Source organism: Hypanus sabinus, chromosome 21, assembly GCF_030144855.1.
Source record: "Hypanus sabinus isolate sHypSab1 chromosome 21, sHypSab1.hap1, whole genome shotgun sequence".
Lineage (NCBI taxonomy): Eukaryota > Metazoa > Chordata > Chondrichthyes > Myliobatiformes > Dasyatidae > Hypanus > Hypanus sabinus.
Genome location: NC_082726.1, coordinates 69,632,503 through 69,658,248, shown reverse-complemented (window position 1 = coordinate 69,658,248; position 25,746 = coordinate 69,632,503). Strand labels below are relative to the sequence as shown.

The 25,746-nt window shown below is 40.8% G+C and overlaps 1 protein-coding gene across 1 annotated transcript in view; it reads left to right on the top strand.

The window, feature by feature from the left end:
• The window catches only part of LOC132379181 (vinculin), a 293,243-nt gene that overhangs the window by 254,885 nt on the left and 12,612 nt on the right, over positions 1-25,746 (top strand). The window contains exon 18 of the mRNA XM_059946852.1: positions 813-998. Within this exon, the coding sequence (XP_059802835.1) occupies positions 813-998 (186 nt within the window). The remainder of the gene's footprint in view (positions 1-812; positions 999-25,746) is intronic.

The window sequence follows — 25,746 nt, the reverse complement described above, 5'->3', positions numbered from 1 at the left end:
TGAGGAAATCGAAGACTAATTGCACAGGAAGGTAAGACGTTGAGGATAATTATATGGCAGCTTTGTAAGGACTAGTTGGCCAACTCTTGTTTCGATTTCTATTGCCTGCTTGTTTTGTAAATTTTTGTGCTGACCTATGAACCAGAACCTGAATGTGAGTCATTCAAGCAATTATATTATTTTGCTTCATGGTGTGGTCTAACTGTTTGAAACTTTCACAATCATGCATATCATTTAAACATCTTTTCTAAAAAAAATGTCATGCAGTGCCTAATGTTGCTGCTTGACATTGAAATGAATTGATCAGGTATGACCATTATTGCATTTAATTGACTAGTTCCTGTCTTTCACAGCTTACTGGTACTCATTGTTAAGCTAAAGGAAAACTGATGTGTGAAATATCTGTTTCTAATCTGTTCTGCCACATGTGTCTGTAATAAAAAAGGATATAGTAGCAACTCACTGAGATAGAATAAATGGTGACCTGGTTATCTAGTAGAATGTTTCAATTTGAATGACATTGGAGTTAAGGCATTTGGCATTTTCCTTACTTTCCATTGGTCGTCAATTAAAAATTACAAAGAAAAGAAACCTATCAAATTACTTAATTTCCAAGGAAGAATATTGCATTGTATGTAATTAACATAAAAATTGACTCTGTATGATAGCATGTACTTCATGTATTGGTAGTTAAACAGTTAAGTTGTATACCACTTTTTAAAATTTTTAGCTTTCAATGATTAAAGAAACATTGGAAATAGTCAACAACAAAGAAAATTTGAGCTTTTGAATATGATTCATTCTATTTTCAGCTGAATGATGAACCTGCTCCTCCTAAGCCACCACTTCCTGAAGGTCAGGTTCCACCACCACGGCCTCCACCTCCAGAGGAAAAAGATGAGGAATTCCCTGAAATGAAAGCGGGAGAAGTAGTGAATCAGCCTATGATGGAGTCTGCCCGGCAGCTGCATGATGAAGCCAGGAAATGGTCAAGCAAGGTGAGATCTTCAACCAATGTTTTAAAAGCAATCATCCTTTTCATGATTTGGAAAGACAGATAGCAGCTTCTGTTCATTCTCTGATTATTCTAATTTGTCACTTTAATTTTCTAACATATTATTCATCCAAAGCACACACTTCTGTTGTCCTTTTAAAATTAAATGTTTTACGACTATCCTAACTTATTACAACATGTAATCTGTGAGTTGTTCATTTTGCCACACGCATGAAATTGCAGATGCTGAAACCTGGAGTGAAAAACCAACAGCTGGAGGAACTCAGTGGGTTCAGCAGCTCTTGTGGGGGAGTGGGGTAAAAGGAATAGTTGATGTTTCAGGCATAGTCTCTGCTTTAGAACTGAGAGTGAAGAGGAGAGGTAATAGCATAAAGTTGGGTGCCATTTCCTCTGTCTCCCAACGCCACTCCACATGGCTCCTTCTGTCCATCATCTGTCACCCTTCCTCAGTACACTTACCAGTCAATATCTCACCATTCTCCCTCTCTTTATTCTGCTTATCTTATAGCTCCAGTCTCAATTCTTATGCAGGGTCTCAATCTGAGAAGTTGACAATTTCTTTCTCCCCTGTAGCATCTGTTCAATCTGCTGAGTTCCTCCAAGGGTCTACTTTTTCTTTTGTTTTAGAAATGTGGCTGCTGATTACACAAATTAATTTGTGTATCACCTTTCATCTTACGGTAAAATTTCCATTCTTCCCCCTCCCTCGTCTGCCTATCACCCCCTTTCATTTGTATCTACTTATGACTGCCAGATTATGCTGCACCCTTACCTCCAACTTTTAATACTTGCTATCTTCCGTTTTTCTTACCAATCCAGATAAAGGGTCTCAACCCGATATGTTGACTGCCAATTTCCCTGTTATTGCTTCCTGACCTGCAGAGTTCCTCCAGTGCCTATGTATGTTGCTGCAAATTACATTTAATGATTTTATTTTGAAGTTCAGAAATACTGAAGACAATTTGTTTGGCTACCCTGTTTAAATTATTCTTGCAAACTGCAGTCATATTGATGGATATTTCATACAAATATAATATCCAATTTCTTCAGTGTGAAATTGATGACTGGTGTTTTTGATACTATAGTCAAATGTTGGAAATGGAAATGTCATGCTGGTGGGGCTCGTCAGCCTTGGACAGCAGCCCACCTAGGAGAAGGAAAACTCTGATTTTAAACCTCTGCTGCCTTGTGGCTATACACACTCATGGGCAAGGCTTCGGGAGTAAACTCTGAGGAAGAATCCTGGAACAGCAGTCCCTAAGGCAGTTTGATGTTGTTTACAACCTCTGCGATGACACTGGTGCCAAGATGTATCGGTGCTTGCCCTTCCCTTGGACTACTTCAGTGACGTGGAGAGAGGGGAACCTAGTGCGTAGACAACAGCCGGTTCTTCAAATCTTCCTGCCCTGGAAAGGACACAGTCCACCAGAGGCGCAAACCCACGATCTCCTGGGATCGACGGCTGCCTACTATTTTGAGTTAATTTGTATTACTTGTGAACAAATAGCAACAGTCATCTGGCGTTGAAGCACTGGTGCTGCAAATTTCTGCTCATCACTTAATTAAGTGGATCATTTGCTGATTTATTCAGTGTGTGGGCTAATATTTTGAGCGATTGAAATATGACAAGAAGTTATGTGTCTCTTTCAAGATTTTCCATTGACTGAAATCTGATACATGGGATTTGCTAGTTCTGATTTTTTTTTCCAAGCTAGTTTTTCAACATGTTGTTTTGGAAGTGATTTTCTCTCTGCATTTTTTATTGTCCTTTCATTCCTGATCATCCAAATATCTTTCAGTATATCTAAACATTGTTAAAAATAACCCATATTCATGAATCTCGGCCCTGAGGAAGAATTTTCCATAGTTCTAACCAGGTAACACTTGATAGAAAAGGATGCTGAACAGAGTTAACCTTTTCGAATTCTATCCCACTAGTTCATTTTGAAATGATTTCTAGAATATCATCCTTTAATAATTAAATGAATATTCCTTTAATAATTACAGTAAAAGCATCCTAAATTGTATGACGCTTGTGTTCTCAGAATACCTCCACTACGACTTTCTCTGTAGTTGATGCTTGACTAACTCTTTTTTTTGGTAGTAATGAAATAATCATTTGTCTCTGGTTGTCTTATGAAATGTCCTTTTATTTTACAAATGGAACAATATCTCTTCTCTCAATGTGAATTCAATCTGGCTCTCTTTGGCATACCACGACCATTTGCCCCTTTGATTTGAAATTTTGTCATTAGTAAGTAAACTGCTTCTTGGTATCAATTTTAACTATCGCCAAATGGAATCTGCTACTGAACTAATTTTTCAATGTCTTTCACTGATAAGACAAACAATTGTTTGACATTATCTCTTCATTGTAGATAATTCCAGATTGAACTTAGAAATGTAGAAAACCTACAGCACAATACAGGCCCTTTGGCCCACAAAGTTGTGCCAAACATGTCCCTACCTTAGAAATTACTAGGCTTACCCATAGCTCTCTAATTTTCTCAGTTCCATGTACTTATCCAAAAGCCTCTTAAAAGTCCCTATCGTATCCGCCTCCACCACCGTTGCCGGCAGCCCATTTCATGCACTCACCACTCTCTGAGTAAAATAACAACTTACCTCTGACACCTCCTCTGTACCTACTCCACAGCACCTTAAACCTGTACCTTCTTGTGGCAACCATTTCAGCCCTGGGAAAAACTTAAGCATTAAACGTGGATATCCTGCAAGTACTATATTAAATCTCTTCTCAAATCCACATAAGGCTTCTTTTGTAAATCCAGGAATTTTCAGTGAAACTAGTTAAGTCTCATAATAGAAACCAGGGTTCAGAAAGATCGCTGTCTCGTTTTGTTGTGTTTTATCCCTTTCGTGTTGTCTTAATTTTGTAATTGAATGGTACAGCACTGGAATGGCCCTTCAGACTACAATGAATTTGTTAACCATGATGTCAGTTGAAATTAATCATTGTTGCTTGGCGCATTAACTGTCCCACAACATGTCTTCCTGTTCATGTGGCTATCTAAATGAAATTTAAGCATTCCTATTGTATCTGCTTCCACCTCTTCCCCGACAGAGTATTTCAAGCATCTTCTGCTTTCATTAAAAATAACTTGCCTCACACATCTCCATAAGACCATAAGAGCAGAATTAGGCCATCTGGCCCCTCGAGTTTTCTCCGCCATTCACTCATAGCTGATCTTTTTTTCTCCCCCCTCTTCTCAGCTCCATTCCTGGCCTTCTCCCCATAACCTGTGAAGCCATGTCCAATCAAGAACCTATCAAGCTGTGCCTTACATAAAACCAATGACTTGGCCTCCACAGGTGCCTGTGGTAATAAATTTCACAAATTCACCACCCTTTGGCTAAAGAAATTTCTCCGCATCTGTTTTCAGTGGATGCCCCTGTATACTGAGGCTGTGCCTTTTTGTCCTAGATGCCCCACCATAGAAAATATCCTTTCCACATCTACTCTCTCTAGGCCTTTCAACATTCGAAAGGTTTCAATGAGATCTCCTCTCATCCATCTAATTTCCAATGATTACTGACCCAGAGCCATCAAATGTTCCCCCTACGATAACCCTTTCATTCTTTGAATCATCCTTGTGAACCTCCTCTGGATCCTCTCCAATGCCAGCACATCCAAAACTATTCACAATACTTAGGTGAGACTTGTTACGTACCCCGTAACTGGTTTACAGACCAGCAGAAATTGAAGAATCCGTTGGAGTCTGGTGGTACCGAAAACTAAAGGTGTTTATTCGTAAACTACACAATACAGTATCAAAAATGCAAATATACATATAAAACAGGTTAGCAATAATAAACATAGAAGTGTAGGAATAATAATCAACAATAATAAACAAGCTCTATCAATGTCTAGGGGTAAATGAATTGTCATAAGAGAATATAGAGTTCAGTTCATGTGTGCTGAGGTAGTTATGGTTGTGTTGCAATCGTTGGAGAGAGAGAGAGAGATGTAACAGCTGCAGCAGGCAAACCCTCTGTTGTCTTCTTATTCCGTCGTACCATTGTGGTCATTTGGTTATGACCCCTCCGTCCTCGGCCAGACCATTCCTCTGTGGTGGACTTGTCACTCTGGCATGAGTGGACACACACACAAATCCCCACCGGCCCTGCCATCACACTGTGAGCTTTGTTGACCGATCTCCTGATTCGGACCCCGAAGCCCCCGAAATGGGTGCACAACACTCTTCCAGTGTCCACTGGTGTGTCTGAGGGTGTCTCCCCAGACCTGTCTTTTATTCCCACTGACAGGGTATCAGCTATTCATCAACTCAAAATGACCATGTCCATCAAATCAGGCTACTCCTGCTGTCTCCTTAGGAATGTTAACAAGCAAAGTAAAGTCCTTGTAGTGCAAGGTAAACAATCCAGGAAGAAGCCATAATACATAAATCAAATGTGTGTGTCTCTCTCTCTTATCTGTAGCAGATGTTCCTGCCTCTGTGCTTCATCTCTCTCTCTCTCTCTCTCTCTCATTAGCAGCATAGCAATAGTTCATCGTTCTCAAAAGGGGGGGGGAATGGTTAACTCTGCACCCATTTCCATCAGGTCTGTTCAGCACTCATAACAGACTTCACCAGTGTCCTATAAAGCCTCAGCATCACATCCCTGCACTTGTATTCTAGACCTCTTGAAATGGATGCTAACATTGCATTTAGCTTCCTCACCACCAAATCTACCTGCAAGTTAACCCTCAGGGGATTCTGCACAAGGACTCTCAAGACCCTTTGCATCACAGATTTTTGGATTTTCTCCCTATTTAGAAAATAGTCTGCACATTCTTTATTCTACTAAAGTGCATGATCAATATTGCATTTCATTTGCCACTTGCCCGTTCTCCTAAACCGTCTAAATCCTTCTGCAGCCTATATGTTTCATCAACAATACCTGCCCTTCCACTAATCTTTGTATCATCTGCAAACTTGGCAACAAAGCCATGAACATCAGAAATAGGAGCAGGATCCTTTTATTCCCACTTTCTGCCACCTAATAATCAGCCAATGTTCTAACCATGCTAGTAACTTTCCTGTAATACCATGTGCTCTTAACTTGGTAAGCAGCCTGAATTTGTCCAAGGTCTTCTGAAAGTCCAAGTATACAATATCCACTGCATCCCCTTTAGCTAGGCCACTTGTAATCTCCTCAAAGAATTCCAACAGATTCGTCAAGCAAGATCTTCCCTTAAGGAAGCTATGCTGACTTTGTCCTATCTTGTCCTGTGTCACTAAGTACTCCATAACCTCATCCTTAACAATTTCCCATCTCCTTTAAACTTTCCCTATCTCACCTTAAAAGAAATCTGATTACTTACCCAATCTATGCATCTTACAACTTTATAAACTTCTATCATTCTCCCTTGGCCTGCACTGCAACAGAGTAAACAATCTATCATTGTCCCATCTGTCTTTCTGGCTAAAATTCTCCAATTCATGCAAATTCCTAGTGAACCTCTTTTTCAAAGCCTCCACATTCTTCCTGTAAGTGGTGACCAAAACAGCACACAATACTCCGTGTCTCTGATCAAATTTTATACCACTGCAACATGACTTTCTGACTCTTGAACTCACTGTTTCAAACAATGAATTCAAGTACGCCATTGGCCTTTTTGACATCTGATCTGCTTGTGTTGCCACTTTCAGGGAGCTATGGATATGCATCTCAAGATCTCTCCATTGATTCTGAGGGCTTGCCCATAGAAGATAAAGTAGGGGTGGAAGATTGTTATTCTGGCTGGAGATTCATGACTAATGGTGTTCTGCAGGGTGATCTTCAATAATTTAGATGAAGACGTAGTTGGGTAGATTAACAAGTTTGTGGCTGACATCAAGATTAGTGGAATTCTGGATAGTCTAAAGAACTATAAAGAATACAGTGGAATATATGGTACTGTGCAAAAGTCTTGGGAACATCGATATACTGTATTTTAGACTGTTGAACAGCGCTGTATATTAGTTAAATGGGAAGATGATTGGGAAACAGAAATAAGAGCACTTGGCTTTGTATTAGCTCAGTAGTATTAAGTGTTGTTATTTGGTAACCCGAAAGACATACTATGCTCTATATATATGTGTGTGTGTTTGTGTGTGTGTATATATATATATAAAAGCGCATCTGGCTATCCACACAATCAATGCCTCATCATCTTAAACCTCTATCAGGTCAACTCTCATCCTCTGTCGCAGAATATAAAAACAAGGATGTAGTCTTCAGGCTTCCTAAGGCATTGGTCAGAACACACTTGGATTATTGTGAGCAATTTTGGGGTCCTTATCTAAGAAAGCAGGTTTTTGCTTTGGAGAGGGTCCAGAGGAGATTGACGAGAATGATCCTGTGAATAAAAGTGTTAAAGTAGGAGTGATTGATGACTCTGGGCCTGTACTCATTGTTTAGAAGAATGAGGGAGATGTGTCATTGAAACCTATTGGAAAAACCTAGATGGAGGGGACGTGGAGAGGATGTTTCCAATAGTGGGAGTGTCTCAGACCCGAGTGCACAGCCTCAAAATGCAAGGAGATTTCTAAAGAACACTGAGGAATTTCTGTAGCCAGAAGGTAGTAAATCTTTGGAATTTGTTACCATGGACAGCTGTGGAGGCCAAGTCATTGAGTATATTTAAAGTGGAGGTTGATAGATTCTTGGTAATAGGTTACGGGGAGAAGGCAAGAAAATGTGTTTGAGAGGGAAAATGAATTAGCTATGATTGAATGGCAGGTTTGATGGGCTGAATGATCTAATTCTGCTTTTATGTATATCTCATTGCTTTTTCAGAGTGGTAGTCATATTTCCCTCCATTTGAATGCAGACTACACTCTGGGTCATAAGAGTCATACAGCATTGGAATCGGTCCCTTCGACCCAACTGGACCATGCCAAACAATTTGTTGTTTAATTCTAAAGTCATATGAAATGTTAATTTAGATTCTGCCTTCTCTGCTCACTCTCAGTATCTCCATCTTTTCAAGAAAATTTTCAAAATTAGGCAATTTTGACCTTTGCTTAATGATGGCAAGCTTTTAAAATCAAACAAAAGGCAACTAAAAATGCTATAAGGGAAAAGATGAAATATGAGGGCAAACTAGCCAATAATGTAAAGTGGGATACTGAAAGTTTTTTCAGTTATGTAAAGAATAAAAAGGAGGTGAGAGTTGAATTTGTACCACTGGAAAATGATGATGGTGAAGTAGTAATGGGGGACAAAGAAATGGCAGCTGAAGTTAATGGATACTTTGGATCAGTCTTCACTGTGTAAGACACTGGCACTGTGCCAGAGGTCCATGAGTGCCAGGGAGCAGGATTGAGTGCCATTGCTATTACATAGGAAAAAGTGCTGGACAAACTAAAATGTCTTAAGGTGAATAAGTCACCTGGACTGGATGGACTACATTCCTGAGTCCTGAAAAATTGAAAATGTCACTCCACTCTTTAAGAAGGGGTGAAGGGAAAAGAGAGGAAATTATAGGCCAGTTAACCTAACCTCAATGGTTGGGAAAATATTGGAGTCCAATATTAAGGATGAAATTTTGGGGTACTTGGAGACTAATGATAAAATAAGTCAAAGTCAGCATGGTTTCTGTAAAGGGAAATCTTGCTTGAGAAATCTGTTAGAATTCTTCGAGGAGGTGCTTTATGAGAATATGTTGAGTGAACTCAGCCTTTTCTCCTTGGAGTGACGGAGAGTGAGAGGTGACCTGATAGATGATATAAGATGATGAGAGGCATTGATTATGTGGATAGTCAGAGGCTTTTTCCTAGGGCTGAAATGGCTAGCATGAGAGGGCATGAGAGTTTTAAGGTGCTTAGCAGTAGGTACAGAGGAGATGTCAGGGGTAAGTTTTTTACTCAGAGAGTAGTGAGTGTGTGGAATGGGCTGCCGGTGACAGTGGAGGAGGCAGATATGATAGGGTCTTTTAAGAGATTCCTGGATAGGTACATGGAGCTCAGAAATTACCTAGGGTTACCCATTGCCCTCTATTTTTCTAAGGTAAGGACATGTTCAGCACAGCTTTGTGGGCTGAAGGGCATGTATTGCGCTGTTTCTAGGTAACAATCAGGGTGGACAATTGATAAGGTGCCTCACAAGATAAAATCCTATGTTGTTACATGAAAGTCATGGCATGGATAGAGGAATGGCTCCCTTTTTCCCACAGGAGACAGTGAGTGGGAATAAAGGGAGCCTTTTCTGGTGGGCTGCCAGTGACTAGTGGTGTTCCTCAGTGGTCAGTATTGGGACCACTACTTTTCAATGATTTAGATAATGGAATTGATAGATTTGTGGCAAAGATTGCAGCTGATATGAGGGTAGGTAGTGCTGAGGAAGCAATATGATTACAGCAGTGCTTGGATAAATCGGGAGAATGAGCAAAAAGTGACAGATGGAAAACAGTGTTGTGAAATGTATGATAATGCATTTTGGTAAAATGAACAGAAATCCAGACTATTGTCTATATGGGGAGAAAATTCAAACATCGGAGGTGCAAATGGACTTGGGAGCCAACAAGTGGTGAATTTGTGGAATGTTCTGCCACAGACTGTGGTGGAGGTGAAGTTTTTGAGTATATTTAAAGCGGAAGTTGATGCATTCCTGTTTGGTCGGGGCATTAAGGATTATGATGAGAGGGCAGTTGTATGAGGTTGAATGGGATCAGCCATGATTGAAATGGTGGAGTGGACTCCATGGACTGAATGGCCTAATTCTGCTCCTATATCTTTGGTCTTAAAAGCATTTTATTAATCTTGGGTGCAAGTTACATTATTCATTCAGGAGCTGCATTTTTCATTTTAAGTGCCGTAATTTATTAGTCTCTCAGTGTGAGTAGGAAAGTGGGAAATATGCCTTTCACTTGGGTGCTCTCATTCATCCTGCCCTGGGTCTTTGCTAAGGATGCCAATGATGTAGTTTGTATGCTGTTTGTTTTGGGTGGAAGGGCAGAGGGGTGATGCCCTATTGAAACAAATTGACAGTTGTGGAGTTGATGAGTAACGTTTGTTTTTAGATTTGGAGATTATATGTTTGAATGATATTAAGGACAATAAAAATATCTAGTCATCCTTGAAATTTTAATGTAAAAGTGTCCGTGTTCTCCCCAAAAAATCAATTAACTCTGTTTGTCAAATTGTTGTTAGTGTGAAAGATGCATCCTCTTCAGAGTAATGCAACATAATCTGAAACCTCTGAATAGAACTTGAAGATAGGTCATATTTCACTTCTGCAGCCTTGTCTAGGGTAAGGAAGGAGGTACGTGTAGTTTTTGAGCACGCATCTCATTCTGCAAAATAAATAAAGGATGATCAATGAACACAAATCCCAGCCCCCAGAGCTGAAAATTAACTTTTTTGAGTACTTTACTTCAAAGGTCAAATTTAAAGTCAGAAATGTACACAATATACATCCTGAAATGCTTCTTCTTCACAAACATCCACAAAAACAGAGCAGTGCCCCAAAGAATGAATGACAGAATCCCGAAGTCCCCCCAGCTTCTCCCTCCCACATGTAAGTGGCAGCGAGCAACTATCCCCCCCCTCCCCCCACCAGCAAAAATAAACGTGCATCAGTACCATCACCAAGCTCAAGCTTGTGCTAAGCAGTAGCAAAATCTTTGCTTCGCTTTTCATCCAAAATTCAACAAACCACAGGTTCTCTCTCTCCCTGGCCAGCAAGAGGGAAGTGTCCCCCATTTTCACAGCGAGAGGGATATTTAACAACAACCCCCTGGTGTACAATCTTAAAAGTCTGTTTCATTGCTTTTTTTCGAGCTCTGTGTCCGAAGATTGCAAAGACCTTGGGTCTTCGAGCCCACTGTGAAGATTTTCAGGCCTCCCCGACAACACGAGTCTCCTGCCATGACACCAACCCTCAATCTGCCCATCTCCAGAGCCCCGAGATCTTAGGCTTCCATACACGATTGAGATTATCAGGCCAAACCCATGACATGTCAAAAAGGATCAGTCATGGAACCCCGAGAATGGGTCCCATTCCCGCAAAGAACCGAAGCCTGCGTGCAACTCCAGGTCAGGCTCTTCAACAGGTCCCTGAAAGGGAAAAATAAAGATATTAAAGGTAGAAATAGAGCTGTTTCCGAAGATGCAAGCAAAGGAGTCGCTGTTAGGTGCCATCATTCCTCCTAAGCTCCACCTACTTTTATTATGCCATGTGCATTTTCTAGATGACTATGAATGATTTCTCTCTTGCACAAGAACTATTGCAAATGCATTTTATCAATATTTACTTGTATATTAAACTTTGGTTTTTAAATTGGATTGCTTCAAAAAGAATAATTATCTGAGATGCAATCAAGTTTTATTTTGTTGACAATGGGACAAATTGTCAAAATTCCAACCATGAAAGTGGAGGTGGGTTTATAAAAATTGACAGGTTCTCTACTCTTGTGCTGCAGTGTTAATGTAGATTAGTCTGTTCAAATCTTACCATTGTTTCTGTAAGTGTTTCCAGCAGATCCTTTTTAATATTTTAAGTCTTTGACTACACCAGGGTGGCCAATCTTTTATATAGCCCTTGAGTAATAAAGGTACTTTAATTCTTGACAGCATTTTGAATTGTCTTTCTACAGTGTGCTTTACTATGAGATCTTGTTGATTTCCTCCCAGGAGAATATCAATTCATTGTGAGTCCAACAGAGTTGAATAGCAAAAGAAAACTCACCTTGCGTTTGTGTGTGACATAATGGTGTAACTGGTATCTCAAGTTCTGGCAATCCAGGTGTGATCCTTACTTCCTGTGCTGTCTGTGTGGGATTTATATGTTCACCTTGTGGATTTCTTCCAAATGCTCTGGTTTCTTCCCAACTTCCAAAGATTGCATGTTGAAGGATAAATGGCCACTATACTGTGAGGGTTATTTGTGCAATCTGGGAAGAGTTGAGGGGAATATGGGAAGAATAATTGCAGTATTATTGGTAGGTGTTCAAGGATCAATGGGGCTCAGTGCGTAAAGGACCTACTTCCTTCCTGGATTAGACTATTACCATAAGACATAGGAGTAGAGTTAGGCTATTCAGCCTATCAAGTCCATTCCACCATTTCATCATGGCTGAACCCGGATCCGATTTAACCCCTTACACCTATCCTCTCATCATATCCCTTGATGCCCTAACCACCAGTGTCAATTCCTGCTTTGAATATATCCACGGACTTGGCCAGAGCATTCTACAGATTCACCACTCTGGCTAAAAAAAGAATTCCTCCTTTCTTCTGTTCTTTTAGAATTTTGATGCTGTGCCCTCTAGTTCTGAATACCACCACCAGAGGAAACGTCTATTTCTTTCAACAATCAGTAGATTTCAATGAGATTACCACTCCACATCTAAATTCCAGTGAGTACAGGCCCAAAGCTGCCAAACGCTTCTCCTATGTTAACCCCTTCATTTCCAGAATCATCCTCATGAACCTCCACTGGATTCTCTCCAATGACAACTCAACCTTTTTGAGTTAAGGGGCCCAAAATTATTGACAAAACTCCAAGTGTGGCCTGACTGGTGTGTTATAAAGCTTCAGCATGGTCTCATTACATTTTTATGTACTATTCCCCTTGAAACAAATGCCAACATTGCACTTGCCTTCTTTACCACAGACTCATCTATCCATACCAGTATCTTTCCTGTAACACCACAGGATTTTATCTTGTTAAGCACCCTTATGTGTGGCACCTTTTTAAATGCCTTCTGAAAATCTAAGTAAGTGTTATCCACTGCCTCTCCTTTATCCACCCTTCTTGTTATGGCTTCGAAGAATTCTAACAGATTTGTCAACCAGTTTTCCCTTTACAGAAACCATGCTGACTTTGACTTATTTTATCATTAGCCTCCAAGTACCCTGAAATCTCAAACTTAATAATAGATTCCAACACTTTCCCAACCACTGAGGTTAGGCTAAATGGCTCATTGTTTCCTTTCTTATGCCTTCCTCCCTCTTGAAAGGCGGAGTGCCATTTGCAATTTTCCAGACCTCTGGGACCCTGCCAGGATCAAGTGATCTTGAAAAACCATGTTCAATGCATCTGTTATTTCTTCAGCAACCTCTCTCAGGACTCTAGGATGTAGTTCATCTGGCCCAGATTGACTATTACTTTTTTCTTTGTAGTAGTAATATTCACTCCTGCTCACTGACACTCATGGACCTCCAGCACACTGCCAGTGTCTTCCACAGTGAAGACATATGCAAAGTGCATCTGCCATTTCTTTGTTCCCCATTACTACCTCACCAGCATAATTTTCCAGTGGTCCAATATCAACTCTCACCTCCCTTTCATTCTTTATATAACTGAAAAATACTGTTAGTATCCTGTTTTACATTATTGGCTAGTTTGCCCCCCTAATTCATCTTTTCCCTTCTTATAGCATTTTTAGTTGCCTTCTGTTGGAATTTAAAAGCTTCCCAGTCATCCAACTTCCCACTCACTTTTGCTACCTTATTTGCACTTTCCATGGTTGTTATACAGTCTATAATTTTTCCCTTGTCAACCATGGCTGCCCAGCACTTCCATTTGAGAACTACTGTTTCTATGGGATATACCTATCCTGCATTTTGTGAACTATTCCCAGAAACTTCAGCCACCTCTGCTCTGCTGTCATCCCTGCCAGAATTCTCTCCCACCACACCCCCCCAATCCACGTGGGTAAGCTCCTTTCTCATGCCTCTTTAATTCCCTTTGTCTCCTGCAGCCTTGGAGTATCACTAATAAGAGAAAATCTGCAGATGCTGGAAATCCAAGCGACACACACAAAATGCTGGAGGAACTCAGCAGGCCAGGCTGCATCTATGGGAAAAAAGTACTGTTGCCGAAGGGTCTTGGCCCAAAACGTCGACTGTACCTTTTTTTCCATAGATGCTGTCTGGCCTGCTGAGTTCCTCCAACATTTTGTATATGTTCCCAGTAGCTCCTGTCTATCATCGTTTCACTTTCCCTAACAAGCCAAAGGTCATTGAGCTGTGGCTTCAGTTCCCTTACACAGTCTCTAAGAAGTTGCATCTCAATGCACCTTGTGCAGATGTGGCCATTGGGGAGGCTGGTAGTCTCCCGGAAATCCTACATCTGACACCCAGAACAGGACACTGGTTCTGCAGACATAGTCCCTATTCTCTCCAGAGTTAATTCAGGAAAAAAAGAAATGAACTTACCTACTTACCTTGTCTTTGCCTGTCTCACTTAAGCCTGTTGGTCCACTAGTTGGTAAATCTCTTTTATATAACCATATAACAATTACAGCATGGAAATAGGCCATCTCGGCCCTTCTAGTCCATGCAGTACGCTTACTCTCACCTAGTCCCATTGACCCGCACTCAGCCCATAACCCTCCATTCCTTTCCTGTCCACATACCTATCCAATTTTACTTTAAATGACAATACCGAACCTGCCTCTACCACTTCTACTGGAAGCTCGTTCCACACAGCTACCACTGTAAAGAAATTCCACCTTGTGTTACCCTTAAACTTTGCCCCCAACTCTCAATGGAAAAAGCCTATCCACATCAACTCTATCTATCCCCCCCATAATTTTAAAATATTTAATATATTTTAAAATAATATATATAGACTGTTTTAAAGCTCTTCACTGGACCTGTGCAAGAATGTTTCTGATGTGTCTACACAATAATACAATTGAAGACTCCCACCGAAAAACTAACTGCTCTTTAAAGCTCTTCACTGGACCTGTGCAGGAATGCTTCTGTTGCGTCTGCGCAATACTCCAATCGAAGAATCGTATTCATTTATAAATTGCCCCACCCTCATTAACCCCACATTTACCCTACAACTCCCATTCATCCAAATGTGGGTACAACCCCACACAATAAATACAATAGTTACTGGTACAACATCTATGTGTTGAGCTACAGGAGATGGTCAAGGCTTTCAATGAAAGTTTCTACTGTTTTATCATGGAGAAAACATGAAAATGTTGCAACCTGAGATAGTTAATGGGGTTCTTTTCGAGATGGTCCATATGACACCTGAAAAGGTGCTAAGGGCTTAAAGTGTATGAAGATAGATAAATCTTTGAAGCCTGACTGGATACATCCCAATAAGAGAAGAAATTTCAGGAGCCCTGTATAAGATATCTACATAATTTTCAGCCACAGCTTAGGAGCCAAAGCCAATATGTGGCTAATGCTGTGCCTTTATGTCAGAATGACTTCAGTGAAAAACCTGGAGGCAAAAGACCAGTAAGCCTAACATCTATGGCAGCTAAGTTACTGGAGGTGATTCTGAGGGATGAGATATACCTGCTCTTGAAAAGATTAAGGATAGTCAGCAAGGTATGGTTCAGTTGAGCCATGAGGCCTTAGAGTATAGAGTATGATTTTATGATCATGGAATCATCCTGCTTGTTTGCAGTTCCATCATGGTGTGTGTAAAGCCAAAGATGGTTGCACCTATGACAAAGATGGTATGCTGCAGGGATCGGTGCTGGGTCTAACATTGTTTATAATCTTTTGATAATGTGGTAAACTGGATTAGCAAATTTGCGGATGATGGCAAGATTGGGGGTGTAGTAGATAGTGAGGAAGGCTATCAAAACTTGCAATGTGATCTAGACTGGCTGGGAAAATAGCAAATGGAATTTAATGCAGAGAAGTGTGAGGCATTGACTTTGCCAGTACAAATCAGGGTGAAGGGTGAAATGTTGTTAGGGGGGATTTGAAGGGAAACTTAATATAGAGGGTAGTTCAAGTGTGGAATGAGCTGCCAGCAGAAGTGGAGGATATGGATTCAATTGGAACATTTAAGAGAAGTTTGGATAGGTACATCAATTGGGGGGGGGGGGAGGTTTGGAGGGCTATTGTCCAAATTCAGCCAACTGGGTCTAGGCAGAAAACCAGGTCAACATAAATAGATGAGCTAAAGGGCCCCTCTGTGCTCCAGTAGTGTATGATATCCTCTGATTTTCTCTGCACTTTTTCCAGTCAAATAACAGCTTTCCTACAGCATGGTGACCAAGACTGAACACAATTTTCCAAATGTGGCCTCTCCAATGTCTTGTACAACTGCAACAGAACATCCCAGCTTCCATACTCAGTGTCCTGGCTGATGAAGGCCAGTTTGCCAAATGCCACCTTCACCAACCTGTCTGTGACATTACATTCAGGGAATCCTTTCATTTGTACCTAGGTCCCTCTGTTTCACAAGAATCCCCATGGCCCTACTGTTCATTGTGAAAGTCTTACATGATCAATCGTAAGATATGATTTCCCAGGCACAACTGACTGTCCGCTGTCTTTCCAAGTGCATGTATATTTCATCATCGGACTCCCCTTCCACAGGTATTTGGAGAAGGAAGTCAGAGAAGCAGAACGGGAGTGCGGCAGGAGCCATTTTGATTTTTTCTTATTCTCATCGGAGTTAAGAGAGGCAGGACTGCGCAGGCGTGTGACATCGGGCAGTGAAGCGGGGAAGATTTAAAAAGGGCAGAAATTCTAAAACGGGTTTCATTTGGAGAAGGAAGTCGGAGAAGCAGAACGGGAGTGTGGCGGGAGCCATTTTGATATTCTGGCTCAACGGGCTTAGGCGGAAGCGGGCGAGGCAAGGTAGGTTTAGGTTTCAGTTTTTCCTGTTATTTGTGGAAAGGGGAAGTAATAGTGTGAGGGCAGCTTGTTGTTCTGGGTGTCGGATGTGGGAGGTCCTAGAGTCTCCTAGCCTCCTAGACGTCCATATCTGCACCAGGTGCGCTGAGCTGCAGCTCCTAAGGGACCATGTTAGGGAACTGGAGCTGCAGCTCGATGACTTTCGTCTGGTCAAGGAGTGTGAGGAGTTGATAGAGCGGAGTTACAGGCAGGTGGTCACACCGGGGCCACGGCATACAAGGAAGCAAAAATTAGTGGGAAGACTGAGGATTGGGAAGTTTTTAGAAGTTTACAAAAGGAAACTAAGAAGGTCATTAAGAGGGAAAAGATGAACTATGAAAGGAAGCTAGCAAATAATATAAAAGAGGATACTAAAAGCTTTTTCAAGTATATAAAGAGAGTAGATATAGGACCGATAGAAAATGATGCTGGAGAAATTGTAATGGGAGATAAGGAGATGGCAGAGGAACTGAATGAGTATTTTGCATCAGTCTTCACTGAGGAAGACATCAGCAATATACTGGACATTCAAGGGTGTCAGGGAAGTGAAATATGTGCAGTCACAATTACGACAGAGAAAGTACTCAGGAAGCTGAATAGTCTAAGGGTATGTAAATCTCCTGGACCAGATAGAATGCACCCTCGTGTTCTGAAGGAAGCAGCTGTGGAGATTGTGGAGGCATTAGCAATGATCTTTCAAAACTCGATAGATTCTGGTCTGGTTCCGGAGGATTGTAAAATTGCAAATGTCACTCCGCTATTTAAGAAGGGGGCAAGGAAGCAAAAAGGAAATTATAGACCTGTTAGCTTGACATCAGTGGTCGGGAAGTTGTTAGAGTCAATTGTCAAGGATGAGGTTACGGAGTACCTGGAGGCATATGACAAGATAGGTAGAACTCAGCATGGTTTCCTTAAAGGAAAATCCTGCCTGACAAACCTAGTGCAATTTTTTGAGGAAATTACAAGTAGACTAGACAAGGAAGATGCAGTGGATGTTGTGTATTTGGATTTTCAGAAGGCCTTTAACAAGGTGCCGCACATGAGGCTGCTAAAGAAGTTAAGAGCCCATGGAATTACAGGAAAGTTACATACATGGATAGAGCGTTGGTTGATTGGCAGGAAACAGAGAGTGGGAATAAAGGGATCCCATTCTGGTTGGCTGCTGGTTACTAGAGGTGTTTTACAGGGGTCCGTGTTGAGGCTGCTTTTTACGTTGTATATCAACGATTTGAATTATGGAATAGATGGCTTTCTGGCTAAGTTTGCTGATGATACAAAGGTGGAGGGGCCGGTATTGCTGAGGAAACAGAGAGTCTGCAGAGAGACTTGGATAGATTGGGGAAATGGGCAAAGACGAGGCAAATGAATTACAATGTCAGAAAGTGTACGGTCATGCACTTTGGTAGAAGAAATAAAAGGGCAGACTATTATTTAAATGGGGAGAGAATTCAAAGTTTTGAGATGCAACGAGACTTGGGAGTCCTCGTGCAGGATACCCTTAAGGTTAACCACCAGGTTGAATCGGTGATGAAGACGGCGAATGCAATGTTGGCATTCATTTCTAGAGGAATAGAGTATAGGAGCAGGAATGTGATGTTGAGGCTCTATAAGGCTCTGGTAAGACCTCACTTGAAGTACTGTGTGCAGTTTTGGGCTCCTTATTTAAGAAGGGATGTGCTGATATTGGAGAGGGTTCAAAGAAGATTCACTAGAATGATTCTGGAAATGAGAGGGTTAATATACAAGGAACGTTTGACCGCTCTTGGACTGTACTCCTTGGAGTTTAGAAGAATGGGGGGGGGACCTCATTCAAACATTTCAAATGTTGAAAGGCACGGACAGAGTGGATGTAGCAAAGTTGTTTCCTATGATGGGGGGAGTCTAATATGAGAGGACATGACTTGAGGATTGCAGGGCGCCCATTCAGAACAAAGATGCAAAAAAGTTTTTTCAGCCAGAGGGTGGTAAATCTATGGAATTTGTTACCATGGGCGGCAGTGGAAGCCAAGTCATTGGGTGTATTTAAGGCAGAGATTGATAGGCATTTGAGTAGTCAGGGCATCAAAGGTTATGGTGAGAAGGCAGGGGATTGGGACTAAAGGGGAGATTGGATCAGCTCATGCTGAAATGGCAGAGCAAACTCGATGGGCTGATGGCTGACTTCTGCTCCTTTGTCTTATGGTATTAGGCTTGGAGGTTTATATTTAAAGATTTTATTTTCTGCCCTGAAATGAAGGCAGAATATTAGCTACTATACATCAAGGTCTTGTAGTACTTTAGCCTTTGCTAACGATGATGCATATTATCTTAGCCAGGGTTCCTGCAGTTTCTTCAGCAGCTTCCTGTAGTTTTCTTGGATGTACCTGATCAGGTCCTGGAGACTTTAACCTACCTTCATTTATTATTCTTGTATCTCCCATCTTATTCATCATATAGGGTTATCTTGTGGTAATTCCTTTCTTGACCCGCCCCCCCATTGTCTCATCATTCCAGTGTTTTTCAGTATCCTAACTTTTATATGCCTTTGTATTTTGATTCCTATGATGATTGGCAACTAATCCAGTTATCTTTCATACGTTGAAATGTTTATTTGTGCAAATGGTCTAAAGATGAGCCAGTGGACATATAGGAACATTTCTTCACATTTCTTGTTCTGTGGGTTGGGAGATATTTCTGCTGAAACGTCTTTCCTTGAAGCATGGTTCATTTCTTTCTTTTCTGTTAGCAAAATGTTAATCATAAACAAAATAATTGTTCCTCCCTTGCTGAATTTCCTAGGTGTTTTTTTTTGCCCTTTCCTCCTTTACAGAATGCGAAGATACCTAGTTGTCAAAATAACACCATACATATACTCTCTCCTCCTCCTGTCTTTTCTACTAACTCTTTCACTGTCTTTCCATCCTCCCTCTGCACATGGTACCACTAAAGCCTGATGTGACTGATGAGGCAAGTGAAGCACTTGAGGCTGATGTAGATGTGTATGATGATGATGATGACGATGATGATGTTGAGTTGACTCTTCCCTCTGACAATGAAGATGAGTATGAGCCTGAACTACTTTTAATGCCTGCAAATCAACCAGTTAACCAGCCAATTCTGGCTGCAGCTCAGTCTTTGCATCGAGAAGCAAGAAAATGGTCTAGTAAGGTACTCTTTAGTTTTTCCCAGTAGCACTGAGTTCGTTTGCATATGATCTTAAAAAGCATTAGCCCACTTGCACCACTGCAAATTCTTGCTGGATTTTGAGAGCCTGAAGTAAAATGTTTGTCTGCATTCTTGAAGAACTGAAATTGGCTTCACATGGTTCGTCATCAAGGTTAGCATTAAAGTTGACTTTGATGCATTTGGAAGAATTTTTATTCACTGGCTAACTGATTACATTAAGATCTCCATTGCTAGCTGTGTACATTGCAGTTTCTCTATTGCCTGTGAAGCCATAGATGAGTTTCTGAATGAGTTTCAGATTGTAAATATTGTAATCTTTTGAAAGTTATTTCAATTGTCTGTGCGGTTTCTTCAGGGGATACTACTGAGATCGATTATTAAGAAAAATGGACATGGTCTAGCAGTAACTGTTAAAGGAAGACTGTCTGCAGAAATGTCTTTTAAAAATGGTCTTAAGATAACTTGGGTTCAATTTTGCTAGATTTTCCACCCAAACACAATGTTTGTAGCCAAAGAAAATCCTGTTTGTTTGTGAGCTGCTTTGAGTTCAAGATCAGTATTAAAGCTTTCCCCAATTTTTAAAATGTAGTCCCTCAGGGTTTAATCATACCAAGTTCAATTTAATTCCAATTAACTGAAATAAATGACTTCAAACTTTTTCATTTTTTCAAATATCCATTTATGAGTAAAACTGTCAATGATAATGCCTTAAGTGACCATTATGATGATTGGAATTATGAGATCAAATATGAAATTCCTTCAGACTTGAGCTGTCATGAACACATTATCAGTTACCCAGCACTAGAATTATCTAACTATAATAATTATACTTACAATTGTAGGATAATACAGCGTGGAGACAGGCCCTGCAGCCTAACTGGTCCATGCCAACTACAGCATCCTCCCTGCTAGTCCCAGTTGCCCACATTCAGCCCATAACCCTCCAAGTCCTCCATTCCATGTACCTATCTGAATTACTCTTACATGTTGCAGCTGTACCTGCCTCAAACACTTCCTCTGGCAGCTCATTCCAGGTACTCACTACCCTCCATGTAAATAAGTTGCCTCTCAGATATCTTATAAATTCTTCCCCTCTTGTAACTGTGCCTTCGAATTTTATCCATACCCCTTATGATTTTATAAACTTTGATATCACCACTTATTCTCTTCTGCTCCAAAGAATAAAAGAAGCAGTGGCCAACTTCTCCCTACAACTTGGGTCTTCTAGTTCAAGCAGCATCCTAGTAAATCCCATCTACACTTGACAATATCTTTCCCATTACAGTGATCAAAACTGTACACAATATTGCATGTGCAGTCTCACTTGGAATATTGTGTACAGTTTTAGTCACAGTTTGTATAACTGCAACATAGCGTCCCTACTCTTAAACTCAGTGCCCTTACTGATGAAGACCAACGTGCTAAGCACCTTCGTTACCACCCTGTTTACTTGTGCAGCTGCTTTGAAGTGAAATGTGCGTATGTACTCCCAGGTCCCTTCGTTCCATGACATTCAGCACTGCCCTGACATTCACTGTTAAAGTTCCAACCCTTGCTTTTTTTTAAATTAGTAAACACTGAGGAGAATCATCTCCAACTATTTTCACCAGCTCCACACATAGGCAGCCCAGACTGTCTTTAAGAGAACCTAGTCTCTCTCTAGTCACCCATTTAATATAATGAAGAACCTCTTGGGATTGCCTTTAACCCTGCCTCATCTCATAACCCTGTTTTGCCCTCCTGATTTCCCTCTTAAGCCTGCTTTAAAATTTTTTTATCTTTGTTGCGGGATTCATTCATACCCACCTGCCAAAAAGCAATGTATGCTTTCTTCTTCTTCAGTACCAAAGCCTCTCTCATCTGCCAGGGTTCCCTGAACTTAGTGTGGCTACCCTTCACCCTACGGGAGCATGCAACCTCTGGACTCTTGATACAACTCTTTTAAAAGCCTCCTATTTAGCAACTGTTCCTTTGCCTTTAAATAGAGTGACTCAGTTGATCCCAGCTAGATCCTGCCTGATGCCCTTAAAGTTAGCCTTGTTCCAGTTCAAGACTTGTGGACCATTTCTAAGTTTTTCCATAACAATTTTAAAGCTAACAGAATTATGATCAATGGACCCAAAGGGCTTCCCAACTGTCAATTCAGTCACTTGGCCTAACTTGTTCCTTCAGAGGAGGTCCAGTATTGCTCCTTCTCAAGTAGTTTCTCCATACATTGTGTTTAAGACATTTTTGTCACATATTGCATAATATTCAGCCATCTAGGGCCATTTTCAGTCTGTGTGTCCCAGTCAATACTGGGAACATTGAAATCTCCCACTAGCACTGCCCCAGTATTCTCACAACCACGTGCAGTCTTGTCCATAAGACACAGCAGTAGAATTAGGCCATCTGGCCGATCCAGTCTGCTCTGCCAGTCAATCATGGTTGATACTTTGTTCCTCCTCTTCAACCTCAGTTCCTACCCTTCTCCCCATAACAGTTCATGCTATGTCCAATCAAGAACCTATCAATCTCTGCCTTAAATGCATCCAACAACCTGGACTCCACAGCTGCACGTGGCAACAAATTCCACAAATTCACCAGCCTTTGGCTAAAGAAATTTCTCTGCAACTGTTTTGAAAGGGCACCCCTCTATCCTGAGGCTATGTCTTCTTGTCCTAGACTCTCCCACCATGGGAAACATACTTTACATATCAAAGGACTTTTCCACAAGTTCCCACTGACTACTGGGGTGTTTATAATCTAGCCCTAGCCAAGTTGACCATCCCCTTATTTCCAAATTCTACCAAATGGCCTTGTTAGATGGTCCCTCAAAAATCTCCTATAAGCACTGCTGTAATGTCCTATCTTATTGAAAAGTTAACACCACCTCCACCTTACCTGTACCTTTCATGTCGAAAACATTGATATCCTGGACCATTGAGCTGCCAGTCCTGCCCTTCTCTCAGTCACAATTCTGTTATGGACACAATATCCCAGTCCCAAAAGCTGGGGTTCCCAGCCTTTTTTATGCCATGGGCCAATAGTATAAAGCAAGAGGGGTCTATGGACCCCAGGTCGGGAACTTCTGTCCTAAAGGCAATCCACACCCTCTGTTCAGACCATTGGGTGTGCTTAAGCTTATCCATTAAGCTAAGTACAGTGAAATGCAGTGGTCCTATATGCTCTTTTACAGTGAACATGGCTGCCTTGAATGCTAGGCTTACATGCTGTGGTTGCTACCCTTATCTTCTCACTGACTTTGTTCTTTTGAGCCCACTCCTCTGCCAATCTAGGTGGAACTCTCCCTGGTGGAAAAAGCAGATTTCCCCACTAGGATATTGTCCCCCACCCTCCAGTTCAAGTGCAACATGTCCCTCTTTTATAGGTTACCTTTGCCCCAGAATAGATCTGAACGGTCCAGGATCTGTATCCGTGTCTCCTGCACCAGCTCTTTAGCTACACATTCATCTGGCCAGTCTTTCTATTCTTGGATTCACTAGTGCATGGCACTGGGTGTAATCAGGGGATCATTACCCTTTTAATTTCATACTTTTTTCCCTTTAGTCATTCTGAAGGACCTCATCTCTTGTTCTGCCTGTATTGTTTTGTACCAACCTCTGGCTGTTCAGCATTCCCCTTGAGAATTGTCTGTAGCCAGTCAGAGATATCCTTGACTGGCATCTGGGAGGCAACGCATTATTCTGGAGTCTTTTCTGCAGTCACAGGCTCTTCTCTGTCTCTTTCGATATTCAGTCTCCTACCACTGTCACACTGTCTAACTGCACTTTCTGAGCCTCAGCCAATTACAGTGCCAGACATGTGTTTACCACCACCACTAACCCCTTCCAAAGGTATCCAGGGGCTTTTCAGCTTGAGTCTAGCTCCTTATTTATTAGCTCCTGTTAATTTTCCAATTAACTATCAATTTGCAAATATGTTTTTTTGAATCACATTAAATAAAACTTACCAGCTGGTCCCAATACTACCTCCATTTATGCTTTCACACCTCTCCCTCCAAGTACCAGCTCACCCTTAATTATTATCAACTTCTCCATTACTCCTTTACATGCGAGCCTAAAGACATTGTGCCAAATGGGGTTGAGAAGACATTTCGCTCATGCTTCCTCCTGTGGAGGCTGCTGGACCATTACATTGGTGAGCTGGAGTGGGCCACAAATGTCAACCAGTCCTTGTCCAGTGGAATCTTAAAACTCCAGCCACACAATAATCATACTATCAGATCATTTCTGCTAAATATCTTTATAGTCAGAAATATTTTAAAAGATGTTTTAAGACATAAAAACATGAATGCTTACTGAGACATATTTAACTAATATTAATTGAAAATAAAGTTTAACAAAAATGCCTTACTTACCTGTTCAGTGAAAGTTGTTCTCTCTTTCCACTGCATAGGGCTGTGCTAGATGTACCTGTTATGGATGGCATAAAGTTAAGGAGCCAGATAGGGGGTGCCTGCATCTGACCTCCAGCATATTCTGTGCTTTAGGGCAAAGGTTCAGAATGTGATCATGTGCCCACTGTGGCACAGAGCAGTGACCTTCAGGAGCCACCAGTCAGCCATCAGCATCATCTAGCAAAGAGACACAAGTAATGCTAATGCAAACAGAAAACATTGAGAAATGGATAGACCATTTCTGCCTATGTGTGAATGGTTTTAGTGTTTAGATTGATAGTTTCCAAGTGGTTTTAGTGGGAACTGAAGATTGCATTTCATATCGGATTGTTTTAATACCTTTATTGTGGTGAAACTATTCCCAAAGGGATATTTAATCCCCAATATCTCATTCTTTGTTGCCAGTATGAAGAAAAAAAATGTTAGAATTCTTCCACTCTGACCAGAGTGCCCACTTTATCCAAAGAAGCCACTATACTAAATGATATTGGCTGTATTGTACTTCAGTCATTGTTAGCTGAACAAATTGCCCTGATTACAATCTAGTCCAATCCCAAGTCACTTTTAGCTTAGCAGAAATGACCGTAAACCCAGCAGAACGGTTGGTTAAGGCCCAAATAAACGCACAGTCCCACTGTTTGATCTGGGTGGCCACTTTTTTCATTTCCTTGTATAACTTCAGTATTTCAAAGAAGAAAAAACTCAGTTTCTGTGCAGAAAAAGCTTATTGGGATTTCTGTAAAACAATCTAAAGCATGTTTAAAATTTAAGTGCCTCAGTACTTTAACTATGACAGAGGTGCTAGATAAATGAGGCCAATTATAATGATTTACTCTTATTATTTAGCTGAAACAAAGTGAGCATTATACTGTGCAACCCATTTTATTCTTAAAATTTTGCTCTTCAAAAATACATAATAGACATTCTTCCTTTTTAGAATGCGGCCCTACTAACAAGAACAATGTGTCATTGAATGAAGTTTATCATTTTGTTCTGTATTTAATCTGGATTAACTGTATGTGACTTTACAGTGCTAGAAGCTTTTGATAGCATGTGTCCATTACTGCTTTTAACTAACATTCCAACAGTGTCTTGCAGTTCCTTGGAATGCTCACTTAAACTCTGATTTTGGATCATGTCCTTGCACATCATTTGTTTGCTGTGTGACACCTTATATAAAGTTTTTTTTTGATTATCATTTATCCTTAGTAATAACAATGATTGACAAGTTAAAACAGTTAAACTAAGAAACAGGAATTGAAGGATTTGGGTGTAACTGTAAAGTGTAAGTAGGGCATTTCTACTGTAAATTTAAAAAAAACACATTATCAATCTAAGACTAGTCCTTTCATATCAATAGTATTTAAGTAGAAAGCTTATTTTAAGTTTTTTAAATTTTCATTTGCATGAGTTTGCAACCATTGGTTTTCTTTTACCAACATTAAGTTGTAAGGCAGAAGCTTATTTTCTCCATTTAGTTTGATAAATAGTTAATTGATATGCACTGGAAAAGAACTTTAAGACTGATAAGATGGTAAAGAATATTTGACTAATCAGTA